Source organism: Dipodomys spectabilis, unplaced genomic scaffold (genome assembly GCF_019054845.1).
Source record: "Dipodomys spectabilis isolate Male_0828 unplaced genomic scaffold, ASM1905484v1 ptg000108l, whole genome shotgun sequence".
NCBI classification, from domain to species: Eukaryota; Metazoa; Chordata; class Mammalia; order Rodentia; family Heteromyidae; genus Dipodomys; species Dipodomys spectabilis.
In genome coordinates, this window is record NW_024870785.1 from 13,016,726 (window position 1) to 13,038,224 (window position 21,499).

At 40.6% G+C, this 21,499-nt stretch overlaps 1 protein-coding gene across 4 annotated transcripts in view; it reads right to left on the reverse strand.

The window, feature by feature from the left end:
* Window positions 1-721: 721 nt before the first annotated feature.
* Window positions 722-21,499, reverse strand: part of Rfx7 (regulatory factor X7) — a 57,688-nt gene continuing 36,910 nt past the window's right edge. For 2 of the 4 annotated variants that reach the window (XM_042687958.1, XM_042687961.1), the window contains 7 exons: window positions 20,735-20,817; window positions 18,481-18,603; window positions 13,025-13,141; window positions 10,456-10,540; window positions 9,631-9,838; window positions 6,608-6,903; window positions 722-4,767 (listed from right to left, as the gene is read on the reverse strand). In XM_042687958.1, coding sequence (XP_042543892.1) covers window positions 1,498-4,767; window positions 6,608-6,903; window positions 9,631-9,838; window positions 10,456-10,540; window positions 13,025-13,141; window positions 18,481-18,603; window positions 20,735-20,817 — 4,182 coding nt within the window. In that variant the 3' untranslated portion in view covers window positions 722-1,497. The remainder of the gene's footprint in view (window positions 4,768-6,607; window positions 6,904-9,630; window positions 9,839-10,455; window positions 10,541-13,024; window positions 13,142-18,480; window positions 18,604-20,734; window positions 20,818-21,499) is intronic. The other 2 variants (XM_042687959.1, XM_042687960.1) reach the window with 1 other exon arrangement.

The following is a 21,499-nucleotide window of genomic DNA, read 5'->3' on the forward strand; positions in this document are numbered from 1 at the left end:
ATTTTAAAACAAATCCTGAGTGCTTTGCTTATTTTGCAATTGTGTTTATCACAATAAATAAATTAAGCAAGTAATAAAACGTTCCTCTTTTTCAAGTACTATTATTATCCCCTTTGTTTTATTAGAGATATAAAGATTTGTGGCTTCAGACCTTAGGTGGTGAAATGCTTGTTTGTTTGTTTTCTTCTGCTCGGCTTTAAAGTTCCCTCCTACCTGCTTGTTTTTTAAGCGGATCCCATAATCAAATTTTACTACCACATTCAGGAGGAACAAAGGAGTCAGTCAGCAAACCCAAGAGGAAAAACAAAGCTGGTTACTAAAGAGTAGCATAGTGAAAACATTTCAAAAGAAATCTTAAATAAAATTTCAATATGTATATGCAGCCTTTGTGATGAAACTAAGAAAATGCTTTTCCTTTCCTTCTACAAACCCTCTCAACTATATAGTAAATCTTGAAGCATGGAACAGTTTTCCAATATGCCTCTGCTCAGTCTATTAAATGACAACATCTGGAGAGGGTGTGTGTGTGTGTGTGTGTGTGTGTGTGTGTGTGTGTGTGTGTGTGTGTGTGTGTGTGTGTGTGTGTGTGTGTGTGTGTGTGTGTGTGTGTGTGTGTGTGTGTGTGTGTGTGTGTGTGTGTGTGTGTGTACACATTAGCTCCATGTTAAAATCAGTGTGTGTGTGTGTGTGTGTGTGTGTGTGTGTGTGTGTGTGTGTGTGTGTGTGTGTGTGTGTGTGTGTACACATTAGCTCCATGTTAAAATCAGTGTTTTAAAATCAGATTAATGCAAGGTCACAAATATAAATGGCTACTTGTTTTCCTCTTAAAAATTTTAGTGCAGCTTTCACTTTCCTTAAATTAGCATTTTGATTTCCCATCATCTTCTAAGTAAGCCCTTCATTGTAGGAGTGAATGGTACTGAAGCCCGAGAAAAGTCCTACAGAGATTTTCCTTCTACAGTAGCTTTAATGCTTCAAGCCTCAATATTTATAATCACCTGAATATTATCCGTGTCGAGGAGGACTCGCTTGTCTACACTTCACATGGGGTGGGGGGAGGGGCCTATGATTTCATACCTACAAAACAATGCTGACAAGAGGAGACCCTATACCTACAACTGATGCTACTTTCTAAATTCTGGGTATGCAACTGATGAATTAAAACAAACTTATATAAAATAAAGCCCTAGACTGCTCTTGTAAAACCTGGAAAGTCGATTCTTTACTAGCAAACAATGTGATTAAATGGGGGAACATCAGAAAATTTAAAACCTAATACTTGTTCTTCTACAGCCTACTGTCTTCAGAAACGTGTTCAGAACTGAGGCGAGTCTAACCATTTCCTTTCCCACTGACGAAGAAACCACTTCTGCAGCAAACGCTTTTAAAAATGTCACAATTAATAGTAAGTGTTTCTGCTGCGGGAGGCACTTCCATTAAGACAAATACAATACATATGTCTTTAGATACAGTGTGCTACATATTATAAAACACAATTTAACCCAACATTTCAACAGCAGGATGGTCCTTGCTTTCTATCCATTCAAAGCCCGATGAAGCCATTGAGTTCATGGATTCATTGCAGATCTGTTGAAACAAAGGGTCATTCTTTAATTCTTCCAGTGTAGCTCCGTCATCTTGCCCCTGCTGGCGACCTGGATCGAACAGTAGATTTGGGTCCAAGGTGTTCAAATCGTTGATGCTGCCTGAGAGGTCAGAAGACAACCTGATGTCACTAGAGAAATCTGACGCAGTACTGCTGAGCTCAGAGGCTACCTGGCCTACCAGCTGCTGGTTGGTTTGCAAGCTGTCTCCACTCAACAGGTCTTTAACAGTACTATTGAAATCTAATGGTTCTTCTCCAATTTCAGATTGTGCTTGATTATCTCCAGGAGAAAAACTGATCTGATCGGTGCTATTACTTTTGGTGAGGTAAGATGGTGTTTGGAATTCATAAACAGAAGTGCTGGAGTCAATCATATTCTGTGAGTTGGCACTAGGAAAAACAGTAGAAGTTTCCAGAATCTGAGTGAGATTCATCCGGGCTGTGTAATTGGAGGGCATGTTGTTCATTCCCAAGCCTCTCATTGCGTCATCGCTGTCAGAATCAAGTTTACTCAACAGAACGTTGGTTATTTTCTTACTGTTTGTCTGTTTTTGGAGAGCGTTTGGGAACGCTGTCTGCATCATGACGGTCAGGGGAACTGACTGGCTTCTCTGAGCTATGTTGTTGGCACATGCATCTGTGTGCGCATTGGTGAAAACATGAACCTCTGGGGTGACTGGACTTCCAAAGGGGGTCACATTAGATCTTGGGATATTAGACACGGGATAGAGGGTGCTTCCACTAAGATTCCGTTGGCGATGGACAGCAGGACTCACGCTCCGACACCTGAAGTTGCCGCTGGCAGATGAATTTGTTCCTTTATTATCAAGTGGGGCGGGGACCGCGAACCCCTCCTGCTTGTTGGTACTGTTCACAGTGGCACCTTGATGCTGCACAGGGGAGACAGGAGTCAAACGGCCAAAGTGAGTGTCATGATGTCGGGACTGAGACTGATAGTTCTGGCCAGGCACCGCAAAAGCATGAGGCTTCCTGAAACGATCTTCCACCAGTTCCTGGTAGCTGGGGAGAATGCCATGGCCAGAAACTGACGAACTACCAACCCCGCTATACCCATTATTCATCCATTCAAGCTTGGTCTTATCAGGGTGTGTGGCCATGGGCCTCTGCATTGGTTTCACAGGACTGCTGGAGACAATGCTGGCATCATGATATGCCATGCTGGAGCTTATTGGGGTGAATGCAAATGGATTCCTGCATTCAACAGGGCTGGGGGGGACGCTGCTACTGCAGTTTGAGTGTGGAGTACCAATGGGTGTATGTCGACTGCTTCCTAAAGCACTATCCACAGGTGTAGTCTGAGCCAGCCTGGAGCATGGGCTCTCCCGTGACAGACTCTGAGACCCAGCAATCATCTCAGATGTCGGGGTTGGAGTTGGGGTGGGGGTGGGGGTGGGGGTGGGAGTGGGGGTGGGCGTGTGAATTGGAGTGCCATTGCTGTGGATCGGATGGTAGAAGTGCGTGCTGGAAGCGTGAGATGACATTGGCGCTCCTGGAGTAACTGACTGACTCTGAAGGGCCATTCCCAAGCAGTTACCGTAAGAGTGGGAATTGTTCATTGACATCTGCTGCTCCATAAGCACCAGCTCTTCCACAATGCTGTCTTGTGTCAGTTCATCATCAAAAGGGAAGTAGCTCTCATTTGTCTGGGAAACGGAAGGCTCAAACTCTTTCAATTCAGACTGCAGAGGTAACTGATCTGAAGACTGTGCTTGTATTTGATTCAAAGAAGATTCTTGTATCTGGCTATGTAGCTGCTGACTGTATGTCTCCTGCGGCATTCCTTCCAATTCCCAAACAGATTTCTCTAAATCGTGGATATCAGAGTGCTCGGCAATTGCCATAACACTGATATCTTGCTGTGGTTCGCAGCTGCCAGACATGAACTCAGAATCCTTGGTGACTTGCTGCCATTCATTTGGATTAAAGCTGCCATCACGGTCCAAGAGAAAGACATTCCCTTCAAGTTTTATTTTTATATCTGGAGATGATGATGGTGTTATTTGCTGTTCCAGAGTAGAATCGCTGGCAGTAAGAGCAGAAGAACTCAAGGGCTGATTTTCTACCATGTGTGAATCGATACTGACTGACAGTGTGGTAGGAATTGGAGCACCTGCTGTGGAACTTTCAGTTTTACCTGAATGTGGAACCTTTTGGTCGTTCTTAACACTGCCTGGTTTCTGATCTTCCATGACAACTTCGGAAAGCTGTTCCACGATTGGTTTCTTGACAGGAGGCACCTGGGACTCTTGCAGCGTAGAAGACAGTCGTTTTCTGGGACTTCTAGTGCATAATTTAGAGTCTTTATTTATTGAGTCACCATTGGTTGGTGAGCTGGTGCTGGTGAAAGTTAAGTTCTGAGTAGCAACTGAGAGCGTGACAGTGCTTTGATTATTGCCTGGTGAGGCGCCCAGCAGGGTTTCATGACAGCGACTTTTACATTTGGTCCTCTGGTCACAGGCCTTGGTTGCCGCTTTCCCCTCAGCAACACCTTCACTTGAGGACTTTTGTCCCATTCCATCTGCATTGCTTTTCTGCCCCAAAAGCACACTGGGTGCTGTCTGGGGGGCTTTAGTCCCATCAGAGTTCTCTTGGCATGGCGTGGGATGCTCATCTGATGATCCTTCAGGTTCCATTTTGACTTCCACAGCAGAAGTTCCCCCAGTGCCGCCGGTCCTGGACCCAGGAGACTGAAGAGAAACAACAGAGCCATTCTTGATCTGTGGGATGCTCCTGGATTCTTCTGTCGCTCCTGGAGCACTGCTGACTGAGGCAGAAGGTTTGAGAGGGGCATTGCTGCTGCTGGGTGTGAGGGATATTGTTGTCATTTTCACCACATTGAGAGAACTGACATGTGGCGCGGGCACAACAGCGGTTTTGATGGGACTGCTAGTGAAGAGGACGGTGGTTGGAGAGCGGATGGTGAGCGCACTGGTGCTGGCTGGCTTGGGTAAGATCTGAGGGTATCGGTGGCGGGCAGAACGGTCCCCGCCAGGACTGGCCGGAACGTTCTGAGGGGTCTTTGGTGCCTGTTTCACAGACTGCATGTGCTGAGTGACCACCTGTACGTTGAGGGGGAGGACTTTGCCATCAGAAGAACTCATTGGGTTTGGTGAAGTTACCAACTGCCTGGTCCGCTGCACCTGAGAACAGAGAAGGGGGGGGAGGGGGGGGGATTAGATTTATCTGGTCTAGGCTAGAAATAGTAACGCGCATGCCTACAGCATTAGGCCATTTATTAAATGTTAATTAAATGTTAATGGTATAAAGAAAAAAAGGCCATTTGTATATAGAAGAGACTCCTTTTCAGATCAGTTCTATACAACCAGGCACTCAAATACTTGTATGTAAGCTCAATGCAACATGTTTAGACAATGTAATAGTACAGAGGAAGACTATTAAGATAGTAAGACCAAGAGCTTCAGATTTGGGGCAAATGCTTGCTGAAAGAATGATTTTTTAGGAAGAAGAGATAAAATCTGAGGATCACAGTATCAAGTATGTGGTACTCATGCCAAGAAGAAGGTTTACTCTCGGAGACACACCATCCTATAAATGGGTCTACCCTGAACTTCAGCAACTAAACCATTGTGGTTCAGGTCTCAGGCAAAACTGGGATGGAGTGTGCTCTACAGTGAGCAGTATGGTCAGCTGCTACTTAATGGCATGACAATGGCGAAGGTAATGACAAGAGAAAAAACAACAAATGTCTCCTTAATAATGTTATCAGTAATAATGAAATCACTTTACTTTAGCAGCATGTACTCTCACTTTAAAGCCCCTTCATCGTAACTTCAGTTGTGTGAGACAGGAGAGGAGACAATTCCACTTGTAGAGAAGGAAATGAACTCAGCGTAGCTATAAGACATTGCCCAGTGTTCTATCTCCAGCTAGCCACAGAGAAGGGCCTACATTAAATTATCAACACATATTAAAATTTTTGATCCACATGAATCTTAACAAAAAATGTTTAAGTCAAAGATAAGAGTTATAGTTATACTTTCCTAATTCAGCCAGGAATGAGACAACTTGGATAATAACTCACTCTTAAAGCTCTGATTGGTTATATGTACAATTTATATATCTTGGATCTTTTTTGTGCTGGTCCTGGGACTTGAACTCAGGGCTTGGGCACTGTCTCTGAGCTTCTTGAGCACTGTCGCTGGCTCAAGGCTAGTGCACTACCACCTGAGCCAGAGCTTTACTTCCAGCTTTCTCTGTGATTAATTGGAGCTAAGAATCTCATTGACTTTTTTGCCCAGGCTGGCTTCAAACCACAATCCTCAGATCTCAATCTCCTGAGTAGCTGGGATTACAGGTGTGAACCACCGGCCCCTGGCTGGATCTTTTTTTATTTTTATTTTTTTTAATATTTTTTTATTCATTGTTGTTTATGGACAGCTGTCCTTGAGCTTTTTTGATCAAGGCTAGCACTCTAGCACTTTGATCCATAGCTTCACTTCCAGTTTTTAGGTGGTTAATTGGAGATAAGAATCTCCTGCTTGGGCTGGTTTATCTTCTTTTTTCTTTTTCTTTTTGCCAGTCCTGGGGCTTGAACTCTGGATGTGAGTGCTGTCCCTACCGTTTCTTTCATTCAAGGTAGGCACTCTACCACTTGAGCTACAGTGCCACTTCTGGCTTTTTTGAGTAGTTTATTAGAGATAAGAATCTTACAGAATTTCCTGCCCAACTGGCTTTGAACTGCAATCCTCAGATCTCAGCCTCCTAAGTAGCTAGGATTACAGGTGTGAGCCACCAGTGCCTGGCTAGATCTTCATATTTTTACTTACATTCATTTTGTAGCATCTTATGAAATCAACAATATCCATTCTGAGTGAAAGATCATGATTACAGGGGAATCTGGCACTAAAAAAGTTTATAATTGTTTCTACGTATATACTTATCTTCTCATCTGCCACTTTTCAGTAAATGACTGACGTCCTACCCTCCCAGGAGACCAACACTAATATTTAGTCTTATTACCGGAATGGGGCTGGGGACAGCTGCCACAACAATGCCGATAGGCTGAGGAGAAAGGATCGCAGGGTTTCCATTGGGAAGATTAGCCACTCCATTGGTGGAAGTGCCTTCTGATTTTTTTGCTGGGGAATCTCCTGGCAAAGGGGATTGTAGTTTCTGTTCTTGCTGCTTTTTTTGGATTTTCCGTTGCAATTGCTGTTTAGCATCAATTGGGGATGGCAAAGTCTTCACTTGCGGCTGAAAGGAATTACTTTCCGCCGTAGGTATAAAAGCAGAAGGCTGGGTGATTCCTTTAATTCCTGAAAATAAGCAGAAAGGAAAGGTAAAATATTACATTCTCTTTTGTAGAAGGAAGTTACATATTCTTTGAAAGGGTAGACATCTACTGGACAAAACTACTGAGACAGCAGATTTTAACTATATTTCTTTACAATGCTAACTATCAGACTTCAGTTTATAAACATTTGTCAACATGGTTTTGACATCTGAAAATAGTTTGACTAGGGCGACAGTTTCAGTTAAATCAACAATAGCAGCTAACAAAGAATTGCTATGCCATAAATATGTAAAGCTGAAGCACAAATACGTGCTGGGAGCACTTTTACATTTTATCAGATTGTCAATTTTTCTAATTAGAATGAAGTTCATGCATTTTCATGATTTTTAATATTCAGCCCACCAGGAATACTCAGTATTTGCTGAAACAACTCCATATTTTAGGGGGAAAAAAAGTCTGCAGGCCAAAGTAAATTTTTAATCTCAACAGAAATGTACAGAAATAGGCACTGCCATTATAATTGCTATGATATGGTATGATCTAAAATTCATGAAGCAGAATTTCATAGTAAGACTATTAAGTTAGTCTGGAAAGTGTCACTGAGAAATGTTTTTGAAAAGTAATAAGGTGACTGATGTGTTTGCATACCTACATCTATATATTTTATATCGAGAGAATTCAGTAAGAGATTCAGTAAGCAAGACATGTAACTTTTTTCTTGATGCTTGGGATCAAACCAAAGGTCTTGGCTCAGGCTAAGCAAAGTGCTACAAGGCTGGGCCACATTTCCAGTAAGATATAAATTTTAGCTTAAGAAAGATGGATTATATAATAAAAGTAATCTTTTCAAAAGCACTTTTCATACGTAGAGAACATTAAGGTAATTAGAAGTAAGCTGTGTACGGTAGTCAAATGGGAAGGGGAGAGAAGCACCATCCTGCTGATGCTGGTAACCCTATCTAGCCTGCCCCAGCTGGTCTGCTTTTCAGCAGTTCTAGTGCACAGCAACAATCTGGAGCAGAGGGGAGAGGAACAAAGGAGAGGGGAAGGAAAAGAATGGAGAGAAGGGGTTGGAAGACAGGGAAGAGAAGGAAGAAACCACCGCCCCCTCCCATCTACTCATTCTCTCTCTTAGGTCACCTGCCCCTCATCTCTTGGCCATCTTTACCACTGAGTATTAGTTTGCCCTGGCCCAGCCTCAGTTCCATTTTGGAGCACCTGCACCCAGGAGGGCCTCTGCCAATGGCTCACAACTTGGCTCTTTTCCCCCTGCCAGGGTTTCTAGACAGGAGTGAGATCCAAGCAGCTGACTTACAAAAAGGACATTTGTAACACAAGCTCTCCTTCACCTGGAGACTGTATTTACAAAAAAATCCAAATTTGCCTTCAAAAAACAAAACTTGATTTACCAAAAAGGATATATATATAATAATGTAATAAGGTCTTGTATCTGCATTTCAAGGGACTAAAAAGCTATTTTAACTAATAAAACTGGTAAAATAATGTTCCTAGCTAACTGCTTTGAAAACCTGTTTATATGTGTATGTTTTAGTATTTTTAACAATAAAAAGAACTGTTTATTTACTCTTATGCCTTGGAAATTCATTCTCTTCATTCACCATTTGAGTTAGACTTGTGAATAATGTGGGAGATAACAGATAATTCCCCTTGATGCTTCCTCAGTATGTTCTAGTATCTTCTCAGTACCAACAGGAGGAGGAGAAAGAGAAAAAGGAAATTACAGGGCCCATACCTTTGCCAGAAGAAAAGATAATAGATATAACAGAATTAACCTAGACCGTGGAGACAAACGTATCAGGACTCAAATCCTGGCCCCATCCCTTATCTGACCATGGATAAGCTACTTAACTTCTGGAATCTGTTTCCTGATCTGTGTGTCAGGAATGAAAATTTCATCTTTCACAGGAATGTTTCAGGAATGAAATGAGTTAACACATGTCAGCTACATGGCCAGCTTCGTGTCTGATCAAGCACTGTCCTGCTGGTGTGTAAGTTTAAGCAAATGAAGTTTTAAGACACACACAGTTTACATACATTCAGACAAAGTTAGGACTCGCTCTTAAAAGAAACTATTTTTCTGAAACTGGGTCTTAGCTGATTATAAAATAAGAGGACAGATTACATGCACATACATACAAATCCCATAAAATTATGGACAGAATAAATCTATTGTAGATTAAACCTATTATAGAGTTAGCACTTAGAAGAATCATCTTGGCAAACAAGTTTTATGTTCATTTGAACTGATACTTTACACAATTATTAATTTAGGAGAGAGTCATCTATGTATCAATCTATAGAGTTTTATACTAAAACTTCACAGTTTGCCTTTTGTGAGACCAAGTTACCAATCATTATGTTCAAAGACCACTTTATTTATAAGCTTCGTTTCTGCGACAGGAGTCAAGCATATCACTTATAAATTTCATCTTATTTTACTTCTAATATGTAATCCGGTAAACAGATTTCAAAGTACTTAGATACACATTCTTCACATTAAAAAAAAAAACATCAATAAGAAAATAATCAGTAGGGGAAATCCAAATAGTTTCATGTTGCAGCAGAGCAGTTATGCAAGTATTCTATTAAGCTCTACTCTGAAAGGACTGTTTTGATTGCTGGCTTCACAAACCCATGTGCGATTAGTGTAAAGTGGAGAAAGAATAAACTCAAGTCCAACTCGTACGACCTTTTCGAGCACACCTTCTGCTTAGCAATAACTTCCTACCTGCTGGTGCTGCTGCCATGACAGTCAGTGCTGCCATTGACTTGGTACCTATATAGTGACTTTTTACAAGGAAGCGGGCTAACTCCAAGACTGTGTCGAATGGCTGGCTTAACACCTTCTGGGCCCATTCACACACAAGTCGGCCAGCAGAAGACAGAACTTCCTCATCAATATTCTGAAGCTGCCCAGAAGGTTCAGTGCCCTCCAACTAAACAAAGGAAAAAGGAAAAGTTAACATAAGAAAAAAAAAAAAAAGTTCAGAGAGATAACTGAAGCACATTAAAAGTTGGCCTTCTCAAGAGAGGATACAATTTGAATCGGAAGGGTCAAACAGTGGGAGTGACTACTGGCAGAGCTGACCACCAGCACATGGTAAACACAACACTGTAAGTTGCTGTTGAACATCTATGGGGACTCCCAGATGTGTTTGGTCTTTCTAAATTAGAAGCACTGGCTCATGTGAAAAATCCAATTATGCTAACAGCCACATTTTCTACAATTTTATCCTATACATACTATACAACAGCTATTTTACAACATTTTCCTTCTTGAACACACACATACACACACACACGCGCACACACACACACACTCTCACACATAGTCAAGACCTATCATGGACACATCTTTAAGACACAACTTTAAGTCTTTGTTCTCCTGATTTTCATGATGATGTAGAGCACACACACTAATACCTTCTTCTGCTCAATTATCTGTAAAAGGCACACAGTTCCTGGTTTGATCCAAATCCAACTGTGCAAGGTGCTTTTCAATTGTTATAAAGGTGTGATTCTACTTACTGAAAAGAAATGGTAGAATTCTTACCCCATCTCCAGTTTTGTGAAAGTCAAGGTTGGGCAGTGTTGGCATATGAACAAAAGCTTTTTTCCTTAGTCCACTGTAGCAATATGTAACAGAGAGTTAAGGTTGAAAGTACACTAAAGAAAATGGACTGCCTATTGAGACAGATAACCCCAGCATGAGATAATACCTACTTTCTAGATTCTTCGTTAGAAAAGCTGAATATCAGAAACTCAGGATATATGTGTATTTTTTTCTGGTTGGTTGTGAGACTTGAACTCAGGGCCTGCGTGCTGTTCTTGAGCTTTTTTGTTCAAGGCTAGTGCTTTCACCTATAGCTCCATTTCTGGCTTTTTGGTGGTTAATTGGAGATAAGAGTGTCATGGACTTTCCCAGGCTGCCTCTGAACCAGAATTCTCAGATCTCAGCCTCTCGAGCAGCTAAGCTAGGATTACAGGTGTGAGCCGCCAGTGCCTAGCCTCTCAGAACACTTTTTTTTTTTTTTGGGGGGGGGGGGGGTCAGTCATGGGGTCTGAACTCTGGGCCTGGGCGCTGTCCCTCAGCTCTTCAGCTCAAGGCTAGTGCTCTACCACTTGAGCCACAGCACCACTTCTGACTTTTTCTGCTGTTGTGGTGCTGAGGAATCGAACCCAGGGCCTCTTGCATGCAAGACAAGCACTCTACCACTGAGCTACCTTCCCAGCCCTCTCAGGACACTTTTTAAAACTGTAATTATTCTCAGACAATGTGCATTATTACTGTTGTCGATTGAATTATTCTCATGTGTTACAAATACTGAGAATTACTGTTCCTAAGATGCTATTCCAGCCACCAGTAACAAACAGGTCAGAAGTAAAGGAAGAGCCAAGATGGAAACCTGGCACAGGGAAAAGAAACTTTAGCCCAGGGCACGGGGACAAAAACAGCTCGTAAGAGAGTGTCACAAGGGCTTTAACCTTTTCATTTCTCTTTTTCCACTGAATCACACAGGATTATCACCGGTAACAGGCCAAAAACACATCAAGACATTCTGTGTTCGGGACACAAGGTTAGGTCATGTAGCAAGTGTCTCAACAACACCTGGAAACGCCTGTAGAACGGCCACATTCTTCCTGTCCTTCCTCAGCTCCTCCACAGTAACTAAGCTTATGCTGCGAAGAGATCAGAAGCTCAGCAAAGAGAAAATGAGCTTATTTCTAAGAACAGAGACCCTCTAGTTTACAACCTTTTCCCAAGAGTGAAAACATTTTTAAAAAATTTTTGAATTTTCATTTCCTTACTTCTGTTTGTTCCTGTGTGTCTTCTTGTCTACAAGAAGGACCTTTTCTGCCAGGCACCAGTAGCTCACGCCTGTAATCTGTAATCCTAACTGCTCCAGAAGCTGAGATATAAAGATCATGGTTTTCAAGGCTAGCCCAGTCAGCAAAATCCGTGAGATTCTTATCTCCAATTAATCACTGGAAAAATGCAAGTAGCTCAAAGTGATAGAGCACTAGTCTTGAACACAAAAGCTCAGGGATAGCGCCCAAGCTCTGAGTTAAAGCCCCACAACCAACAAAAAAAACAAAAAAAGAAAAGAAAAAAAAAGGGACCTTTTCTGTTCCCCTCTTTTAATTTTAATATAGGCCTTAAATAGCTGGCTGAAAATTACTTTAAACACTGATTTTTAGTACAATCTCGTAAGAATGACTTTGAATGCATCATTAACTGCATTATCATCATCACTCCTATAACATTATTATTACTCCTACCAAGGAGATATGTAGTTACTAAATTAGAGGAGGGAAAGGAGAGAGGCTAACATATTTCTCTGCTTCTTTTAATGTAATATGCAATTGCTGAAAATACGTCATTTCTCCCTAATTTTTATTGTTAGAGCAAAGGAGACCAAAACTTTCCAGTCACAGAGAAAGGTAAAATATATTACTGTCTCAGTACTTTAGTTACTGACTGGGAAAGTAACATTGGTAAGTATTTTACTCAGTATTTTGTTTTCTTTCTTTTCTTATTTTTTGTCAGTCATGGAGCTTGAACTCTGGGCCTGAACGCTGTCCTTACCTCTTCAGCTCAAGGCTAGAGCTCTACCACCAGAGCCACTGCACCACTTCCAGTTTTCTGAGTGGTTAATTGGAGATAAGAGTCTTATGGACTTTCCTGCTCAGGCTGGCTTTGAACCATAATCCTCAGATCTCAGCCTCCTGAGTAGCTAGGATTATAGGCGTGAGCCCCTGGCACTCGACTTTTGTTTTATTTTTTGCCTGTCCTGTGGGCCAAACTCAGGGCCTGGGCACTGTTCCTGAGCCTCTTTGTGCTCAAGGCTAGTGCTCTACCACTTGAGCCACAGCAACACTCTGTTTTTTTCTGAGTAATATATTGAAGATAAGAGTCTCATGGACTTTCCTGCCTGGGCTGGCTTTAAACTGTGATCTTCAGATCTCAGCCTCCTGAGTAACTAGGATTATGAGCGACCAGTGCTGGGCTCGGTACCTTGTTTCTGTTTTCAAGTTATTTCTAAACATAGAACTTTAATGGTAGATAAACTACAACAAGTGAGAGCCTAAGCAGCTACTGATAACATTCTGGTGAAGGATATTTAGATTTGCCTCTAGTGCCCAAACGCCGTGCCTTCATGTTTGGAAAGACGTTTTTCATGATCTTTCCAAAGTCAGCAGCACTTAAGGGATGGTAACCAAGATTGTCACAATAGCTCCTGCAAAAAGAAGGATGGACCAGTTGAGAGAGTGATAGAATTCATCATTCCACAGCATGGTGCTACATACAATTTTATCCCTTTGACAAAGGGAACAATGGATTTCCAGTAATCCACCACAATTTATGGGATCACCACTTTTTGGAGACATGAATTAGAATTAGCTCAGACTTAATTAGCTGGATTCACTCTATGCAGCATTGCTTTGAACAGTATCCAGGAAGTTTGCAGTATGATAGAATACAAAGCTTTCTAAGCATACTTCAACTTGTGTTCTGTATGAGTACATCTAGCCCATCTGATAGGGCTCTTTCACAATCATGAGGCTTACAACCAGGACAACTTTTAACAGAACATTAAGCATGAAGGGCATTAGATGAGTCTACTAGATGGTTTAAGATGTGGGAACATGATACACTAGGACTAGAAGGGACCTCAGAGATCTGTACTAACTTTCTTACTTTACTGATAAGATTAATATCTAGTATTCTCCCCACCCCTCTTCCCTAACTTCCTTAATTCTGCAAAAGCTTAGAATTGGAAATGCATTCAGAAGTTATATAGTTCCATTTCTTGCCATATGTGGAAATGAGCACACTCCCAATAATGGGTCACACCTCAACATGAACACTTCCCTTGATGGAATAGCTCTATGTTATGAGATGGTCTGTCTAAATCTCAGTGGTTCAAACTTTAAAGAAAAAGTATTCTGTGGTTAGCGCCTCTTTCCCATTAGAAAGATGAACATATTCAATGATTCTGTTTTAAGTGTAATTTAGCAAGCATTTACAGGGTATCTTTTCATAATAGTGAAACCAGTGCTCTCATTTCAAGCTGTAGGTCATTTCAGGCCATGCAGAGACCTTCATTAGTTTACATCTCATTTTCCTGCTTCAGTCTTTAATTGCAGGTTGTTTAGGCAAGATATGTATCAATTAACGCCTCGACTCAGCATCAAATTATATTTATGTGAGACTCAAAAAAAAGTAAGGAACAAAGAATGTTCTGTTCACAAGATAGCTAATACTTGAATGTTATTCTTAAATTATATTTTTTTCTTGTTATTTATTTTAAATTATGTTTTAAAAATGAAAGCTAACCTAATATTCAATGTGATCATGAATAAGCCACTCAAAATCTATGGTACCAATTGAACCTTGTACTTATTATTCATGTCACTTACACATTAGCTACAAAAGCTGAAGGCAAATATTGTTTAATGGTACAAAAATGTAGATTGCAGGCATGTGTTTTTAGGGAGGTATAAGGGATATAAACTCATGGCCTCATGATTCATAGCTAGGCATTCTACCACATGAGCTGTATACCCTGATCTATTTTGCCATTGTTATTTTTCAGGTAAGGTCCTGAATTTTTGCCCGGGGCTGGTCTCAGACCATGAAGGCCTTCAAAGTAGCTGGAATTATAGCTGTGCCGTATCATGTCCATTTCAAGGCTAGGGCTGGCTTTGAACAATGATCCTTCCAATCTCGACTTCCCAAGCAGCTGGGAAGTAGAGAGTGTGAACCACTTGCTCAGCCTATTAAATACACATTCTAGATAAAGAACTTGTATAGAGAAGGATGTCTGGAAAGAATCTAACTGGTCTAATCTCATTCAATTTTTGTACATACTTCTATTGCTAATAACTGTAAGTGTAACAAATGCCTGGGCTGTAACTAAAACCATATCAAATACTTATAAAGAGAAAGACTTATTAAGCATTGTCATTTCTCCAATCAAAGCTCCTTTATAGCTAACTCGTACTGAGATTTTAGTGACCCAGCATTCAGGTAGTACAGATCACAATATAAGAAATTTAGGGATGTTCTGAAGATATGGGAGAATTATGTTTTCTTTAAGGTGTTAAACAATACATTTGGTCGATAGTCTGGGATCAAAAGAAGGAAAAGTAATACGATCAAATGAAGAATTCACTATTCCATTCAAAGTGGAACAGCTACTGAAATCCTCCAAAACTTTCAAGGAAAGCAAAATCTGCAAGTATCTGTTCTTGACCATTTGTTCTGTCTTTGTCATACTGCAACCTGTCCTGGGCAGTGACATGTGACTGAGACCTGCTGAAGTCCCCTGGGCTCCGGCATTTGGTATGACACCTGAGAACACAGTCCCAAGGGTAGCATAGCTGTACAAGGCTGAAGATGCTACTGCTTACAGTATCTTTTACTTTAGGCCTTCATGAGAAGTTTTATTAAGGCAAGATTAAACTAAGATCAGATATTCACCTGAAAAAATAATTTTAGGTAACCACACAAATGAAAAATACGTGGGAAGGGTTGCTTTGTTTGAAATCAACAAAATTAATTTAGGATTAAATTACCCTGAATATATAAAAAATTGCCATGTACAAGGCAAAAAAGATCTAATATAAAATGTGATTACATTATAATGCATCTACATTTTACAAACACACACACACATACACACAAACACACACAAACACACACATAACACCAGAGGACAAGATCTGGGATACATGGTACTTCCAAAGGTATGCTTTCCATGGTGACTGTAAACAGATAACAAAAAGATCACTAGACCCAAGAAGACAACTTCCTACACAGAGAGAACAAAAAGTGAAAAAGCTAAGAATAGCAATAAAAGGGCAAGTAAAGACAAAGCAGGAAATGAAAGACCAACAACAAAAAAAAAGACTGTTCCTACATGTCAGGAAACTGCTACCCAAATTACAATGCTCAAGAATATAGTCATTTTAGAATTCAGGTTACTGAGATACTGAGGATACATGTGTTCACTCACAGCATCAGTGTTTCTATTACTAAACGGTTAAAATCAAACAAGATGTAAATCAATTGATATCTAAGTACCATAATTATTAAGTATAATTAATTTTAGTTATGAAATGATCACAGGTTATGGTGCTGGATGAAGAAATTCAAATACAGAAACATATAGCATGCTGTCAATTGTGTAAAGAAAAAGTTTGTAATAGTGTTTTTATTTACACACAATCATAAAATACTGCTGGCATAATATACAAGAAACAAAGTTGTTATGGAGATGGCAAAGGTATGATGGAATTTCTTCCCTGTGTATCTCTTATTTTTTTTTTATTTTTACAACCATCTGAATATTGTAATCATTTAAAAATCAAACAGAAAATTGGCAAAAAGTTGTGGCTACTTTTCTTTCAGTGCTAGGGAATGAACCAGAGCCTCATGCATGCCTCATGCTTACAAGGCAAATGCTCTACCACTAAGCTAGAGCCTTAGCCCTCAAACCTGCAGCTTTTTTTTTGTTGTTGTTGGTCGTGGAGCTTGAACCCTGGGCTTGGACTCTGTCCCTCACCTCTTCAGCTCAAGGTGAGCGATCTCCTGCTTGAGCCACAGCACCACTTCTGGTTTTCTAGTGGTTTATTGCAAATAAGAGTCTCATGGACTTTCCTGCCTGGGCTGGCTTTGAACCATGATCCTCAGATCTCAGCCTCCTGAGTAGCTAGGATTACAGGTGTGAGCCACTGGCGCCCAGCTCAAAACTGCAACGTTTGATCCAATGATTCCCCTTATACAAGACTTACACTTCAGTATTACTTCAACAATATATTACTTCAGTATACAAGTGTAAAAATCTATATTCTAGTAAAAAAAAAAAATTAGGAGCTACCTAAATGCCTATCAATAGAAGACTTAAAAAAGTTCCACCCGGGGGCTGGGAAGGTGGCTCAGTGGTAGAGCGCTTGCCTTGCATGCATGAGGCCCTGGGTTTGATTCCTCAGCACCACAAAAAGAAAAAAGCCGGAAGTGGCACTGTGGCTCAGCGCTTTGCCTTGAGCTGAAGAGCTGAGGGACAGCGCCCAGGCCGAGTCCAGGCCCCACAACCGGACCCAAAAAAAAAAGAAAAAAAAAAAAAAACCAACAATATATATAACATATATAATGTTTTCACTTCAAGTAAAAAGAATGAGAGGCAAAATTTACTAAAAATTAATGTAACTCATATATAGAAAATAAAGCTAATATTTAAATCTATTAGAAAATTGAAGGGAATAGAAAAGAATTTAATTTGATGCTATACTTCCAATTTTCTTTTTTTTTTCTTTTTTTTTTTTTGGTCGGTCTTGGGTCTTGAACTCTGGGCCTGGGCGCCGTCCCTGCGCTCTTCAGCTCAAAGCGAGCGCTCTACCGCTTGAGCCACAGCGCCACTTCCAATTTTCTTATAAGAATATATTTGCATATAATTTGTAGAAATAAAAATGAATTAAGTAAACCTAACTCCTGAATTCTTCTGCTGTATATTCTCAAAGATATGGGGAGACATTAATTACAACCACCAAGTAGGAGGGGATGCTATGAAAAAGTGAGTTTTTGAAAATCAAAACTATTTGGCAGCAATAAGTGATTCACAGGGAAAAAAAATGGAAGATGAGGTAGAGAAGAAAAGATGAGGCTGAAGAAAGAAAAAAAAGGGGCCTCGAGGGCGCTTTACAAACGGACTGTCCTCAGATCTGATTCGACATGCCTAGCTGCTGCCATCTGCGCACTTAAGTAAAAATTTAGTCTCTGATAAGCCAGGCGCCAGTGGCTCACGCCTGTCATCCTCGCTACTCAGGAGGCTGAGATCTGAGGACTGCAGTTCAAAGCTAGCCTGGGTAGGAAAGTAGTCCATGAGACTTTTTTTTTTTTTTTTTTAATTTTTTTTTTGGGGTCCGGTCGTGGGGCCTGAACTCTGGGCCTGGGCGCTGCCTCTCAGCTCTTCAGCTCAAGGCTAGCGTTCTACCACTTGAGCCACAGCGCCACTTCCGGCTTTTTGTTTTCTTTTTGCTTATGTGGTGCTGAGGAATTGAACTCAGGGCCTCATGTATGCAAGGCAAGCGCTCTACCACTGAGCCACCTTCCCAGCCCCTGTTGTTTTGTTTTGTGCTGGTACTGGGGCTTGCACTCAGGGCCTGGGTGCTGTCCTTTAGCTTTTTCACTCAAGGCTGGTTCTCTACCATTTGAACCACCAATTCTGGCTTTTTGGTGCTTATCTGGAGATATGAGTCTCACGGGACTTCCCTGGTCAGGCTGGCACTGAACCACAATCCTCAGATCAGCCTTTTGAGCAGCTAGGATTATAGGGATATGCCACTGTTCAGTGACCAGCTGGAAAAGTCCTTTTATTCAGTAATCTTGCCCTGTATTATACAGTACTATAGAAGCTAGGAGCTGGAAGGAATCTTCAAGATTTCTAAGTGCAACTCCCAGATATCAGCTTGATATTCATCAGTGATAAAAGCATTGTAGCTGCATGTAGTATTTATCACAGTTAATATATATATTTTAACGGATCACAATCTGCCTCACACACACAACACTTACTTGTACTCATCGTAGACTTCCTGTTTGGGGAGGGAAGTCTCAGGATGTTCTTCCAGGGTATTCCGAATCCAAGAAAAGGCATGCATTTGCTGTGCCCGGCTCGATGACATGGCATTCTGATCACTAGTCAGGAAATAGAAACATATTTAGCTGAACTAGATCGTAATTCACTTACGGATTTTTGAGTGAGGTTTACATGTTCCATTAACACACTATGTACAAGCACTATAAATGACCAAGCAGAATTTAGTACATATTGACGATACCAAGTGATCGATATACAAATTGTCCAGCTGTGGCTGTGAGTGGTTAATTACAACTAGCCTCAGATTGCAATTACTGCTGGTTGCACCCCTTCTATGACTTCTATGGTGTCAGACTAATGACAAAACTTAGTATTGGTTTTGATCAAAATTACCTCACAGTGGATATTTATGGGTTTACTTGACTGTCCATTTAACCACATTTACCAAACCATGGAACTTTTAAAAAATAAACATTGAGAGAGAGAGAGAGAGAGAAACTGTTTAAGCTATGTACCAGGCTCAAGCCTATAATCCTAGCTACACAGGAGGCTGAGATCTGAGGATCACAGTTCGAATTCAGCACAGGCAGGAAAGTCTATGAGACTCTTATCTCCAATAAACTATTCAGAAAACAGGAAGGAGAGCTGTGGCTCAAAGTGGTAGAGCGTTAGCCTTGAGTATAAAAGCTAAGGGACAGTGCCCAAGCACTGAGTTAAAGCCACAACCAATATCCCCCCACCCCCAAAAAAGAGTTTAAACCAAATCATGAAACTTAAAAAAGCAAACATTAAAATAAGAGTTTATTTACTACTTGCTCAGCATACTAAAAGAATTATACAATGCAGAACAACAATGAAATCTTACTAAATTCCTCTAATTCCAGAGTAGAATTCATGGGAAAGGTCTTGAAAGGAAAAACTACTCCAAGTAGGTCCCATCTAGCTGTCCACTGGACATGGTAAGTTTTGGGGCTCAGAAGTATAATTTGTAGGGGCTGGGAAGGTGGCTCAGTGGTAGAGTGCTTGCCTTGCTTGCAGGAGGCCCTGGGTTCGATTCCTCAGCACCACATAAGCAAAAAAAAAAAAGAAAAAAAGCCGGAAGTGGTGCTGTGGCTCCAGTGGCAGAGTGCTAGCCTTGAGCTGAGGGACAGCGCCCAGACCCAGAGTTCAGGCCCCACGATCGGACCCCCCCCCCCCCCAAAAAAAAGAAGTATAATTTGTAAACAGTCCCCCTGGTAAGGACTGCAGAGGCAATATAAGGAAGTTATTGTGCTGATTTTTACTCTCATCACAGCTACCTTTCTAAGAACACTGAATCCATCCCCAAAAGATACTGCTCAGTATCTATATATCTGTGCCTATCTCACTGCCATTTCTTTTTAGGTACAACTTTTTAAAAGTAGATGTACCCAGGCCCAGAGTTCAGACCCCATGACCGGACCCAAACAAAACAAAACAAAACAAAAACAAACAAACAAACAAAAAGTAGATGTTGAGTACAATTATAAATGCAATGAACTCTAAGATACTAAAGGGCAAGGAAATTCTCTTAATAGTATGACTGAAGAACCGTTTTTCTCATTTTCCAGAAGAGGTATTTTTTAATGATGAAACCAAAGCAATATCAAGTACTTAAAACAACTTATATTTATCATTCATTTTTTACTTTTTCCTTTTACTTTCTGTGATGTACTGACCGGGGACAGCACCTGAATTCTTCTAATACTTATATATGTATTTTGTTTTCTGTTCAGTTTTCACAACTTCTCATGCTGCATAAAAAAAAGTGTCCACAGAAAACAACCTAAATTACATTACACAGTACTTACCCAACTGCATAAACAAATTAGTAAAAATTGCAAGTACTCAACTGAGTTATCAAAGAACCTATAATCCTAGCTACTCAGGAGGCTGAGATCTGAGGATCACAGTTGAAAGCTAGCCTGGGCAGGAAAGTCCATGAAAATCTTATCTCCAACTAACCACCAGAAAACTATAAGTAACACTGTGGCTCAAAGTGGTAAAGCACCAGCCTTGAGCAAAAATGCCCAAGGAAGGCACCTAAGCCCTGAGTTCAAGCCCCACAACTGACAAAAACAAAACAAACAACAACAAAACCCTACTATTCTGTTACTAACAGCTTTAGAAACTTTCTAACACAATAACAGTGACAACACAGCATACATGCATCCTAGGAATGGTCAATAAGCAGCATAAACATAGATGTACCTTTTCTCTCCATTGCTGAGACCAGAAGGCAGCTGAAGGTAGAGGTAGAGTTTCTCTAGGTCTGTAAACTTCTCAACTTCTTGCTAATTATAAAGAAAGATCAGGGTTTTTAAAAACTTTTAAGTATTTATTCGTTCACTTATTTCATTTTTATTTATTACCATCAACTAGTTGGATACACACACATATACCCCACACCATATTTTATTGATCTAATCATCATTTGTAGGACTGTTTCCATAGCTTGGCTATGTGAATAGTGCTGCAGTAAACTTAAGTGTGCAATGTCTCTTTTGTATCTTTGTGTAAATGCCCAAGAGTGGTGGTAGTTTTTTATTTTAGTTTTTTTTTTTTTTTTGCTTTTGTTTTTGCTAGTCCTGGAGCTTGAACTCAAGAGCCTGAGCACTGTCCCTTAGCTTCTTTTGCTCAAGGCTAGCGCTCTACTATTTGAGCCACAGTGCCACTTCTGGCTTTTTCTGTATATGTGGTACTTAGGAATTGAATCCAAGGCTTCATGCATGCTAGGCAAGCACTCTACCACTGAGCCACGTTCCCAGCCCCTATTTTTAGTGTTTTAAGGAACCTCCACACAGAGTTTACATTCCTACCAATGGTGTATAAAGATGTTCCCCATAACCCATAATCTCCCCAGTGAAAGATCAGTATTTAAAACCTCTACTAAATTTACTATTATCTTCCATAAAATACTGTCTAAATCGAAACCAGATGAAATGAATTCACCTACCAATCAAAACAAAACTACAT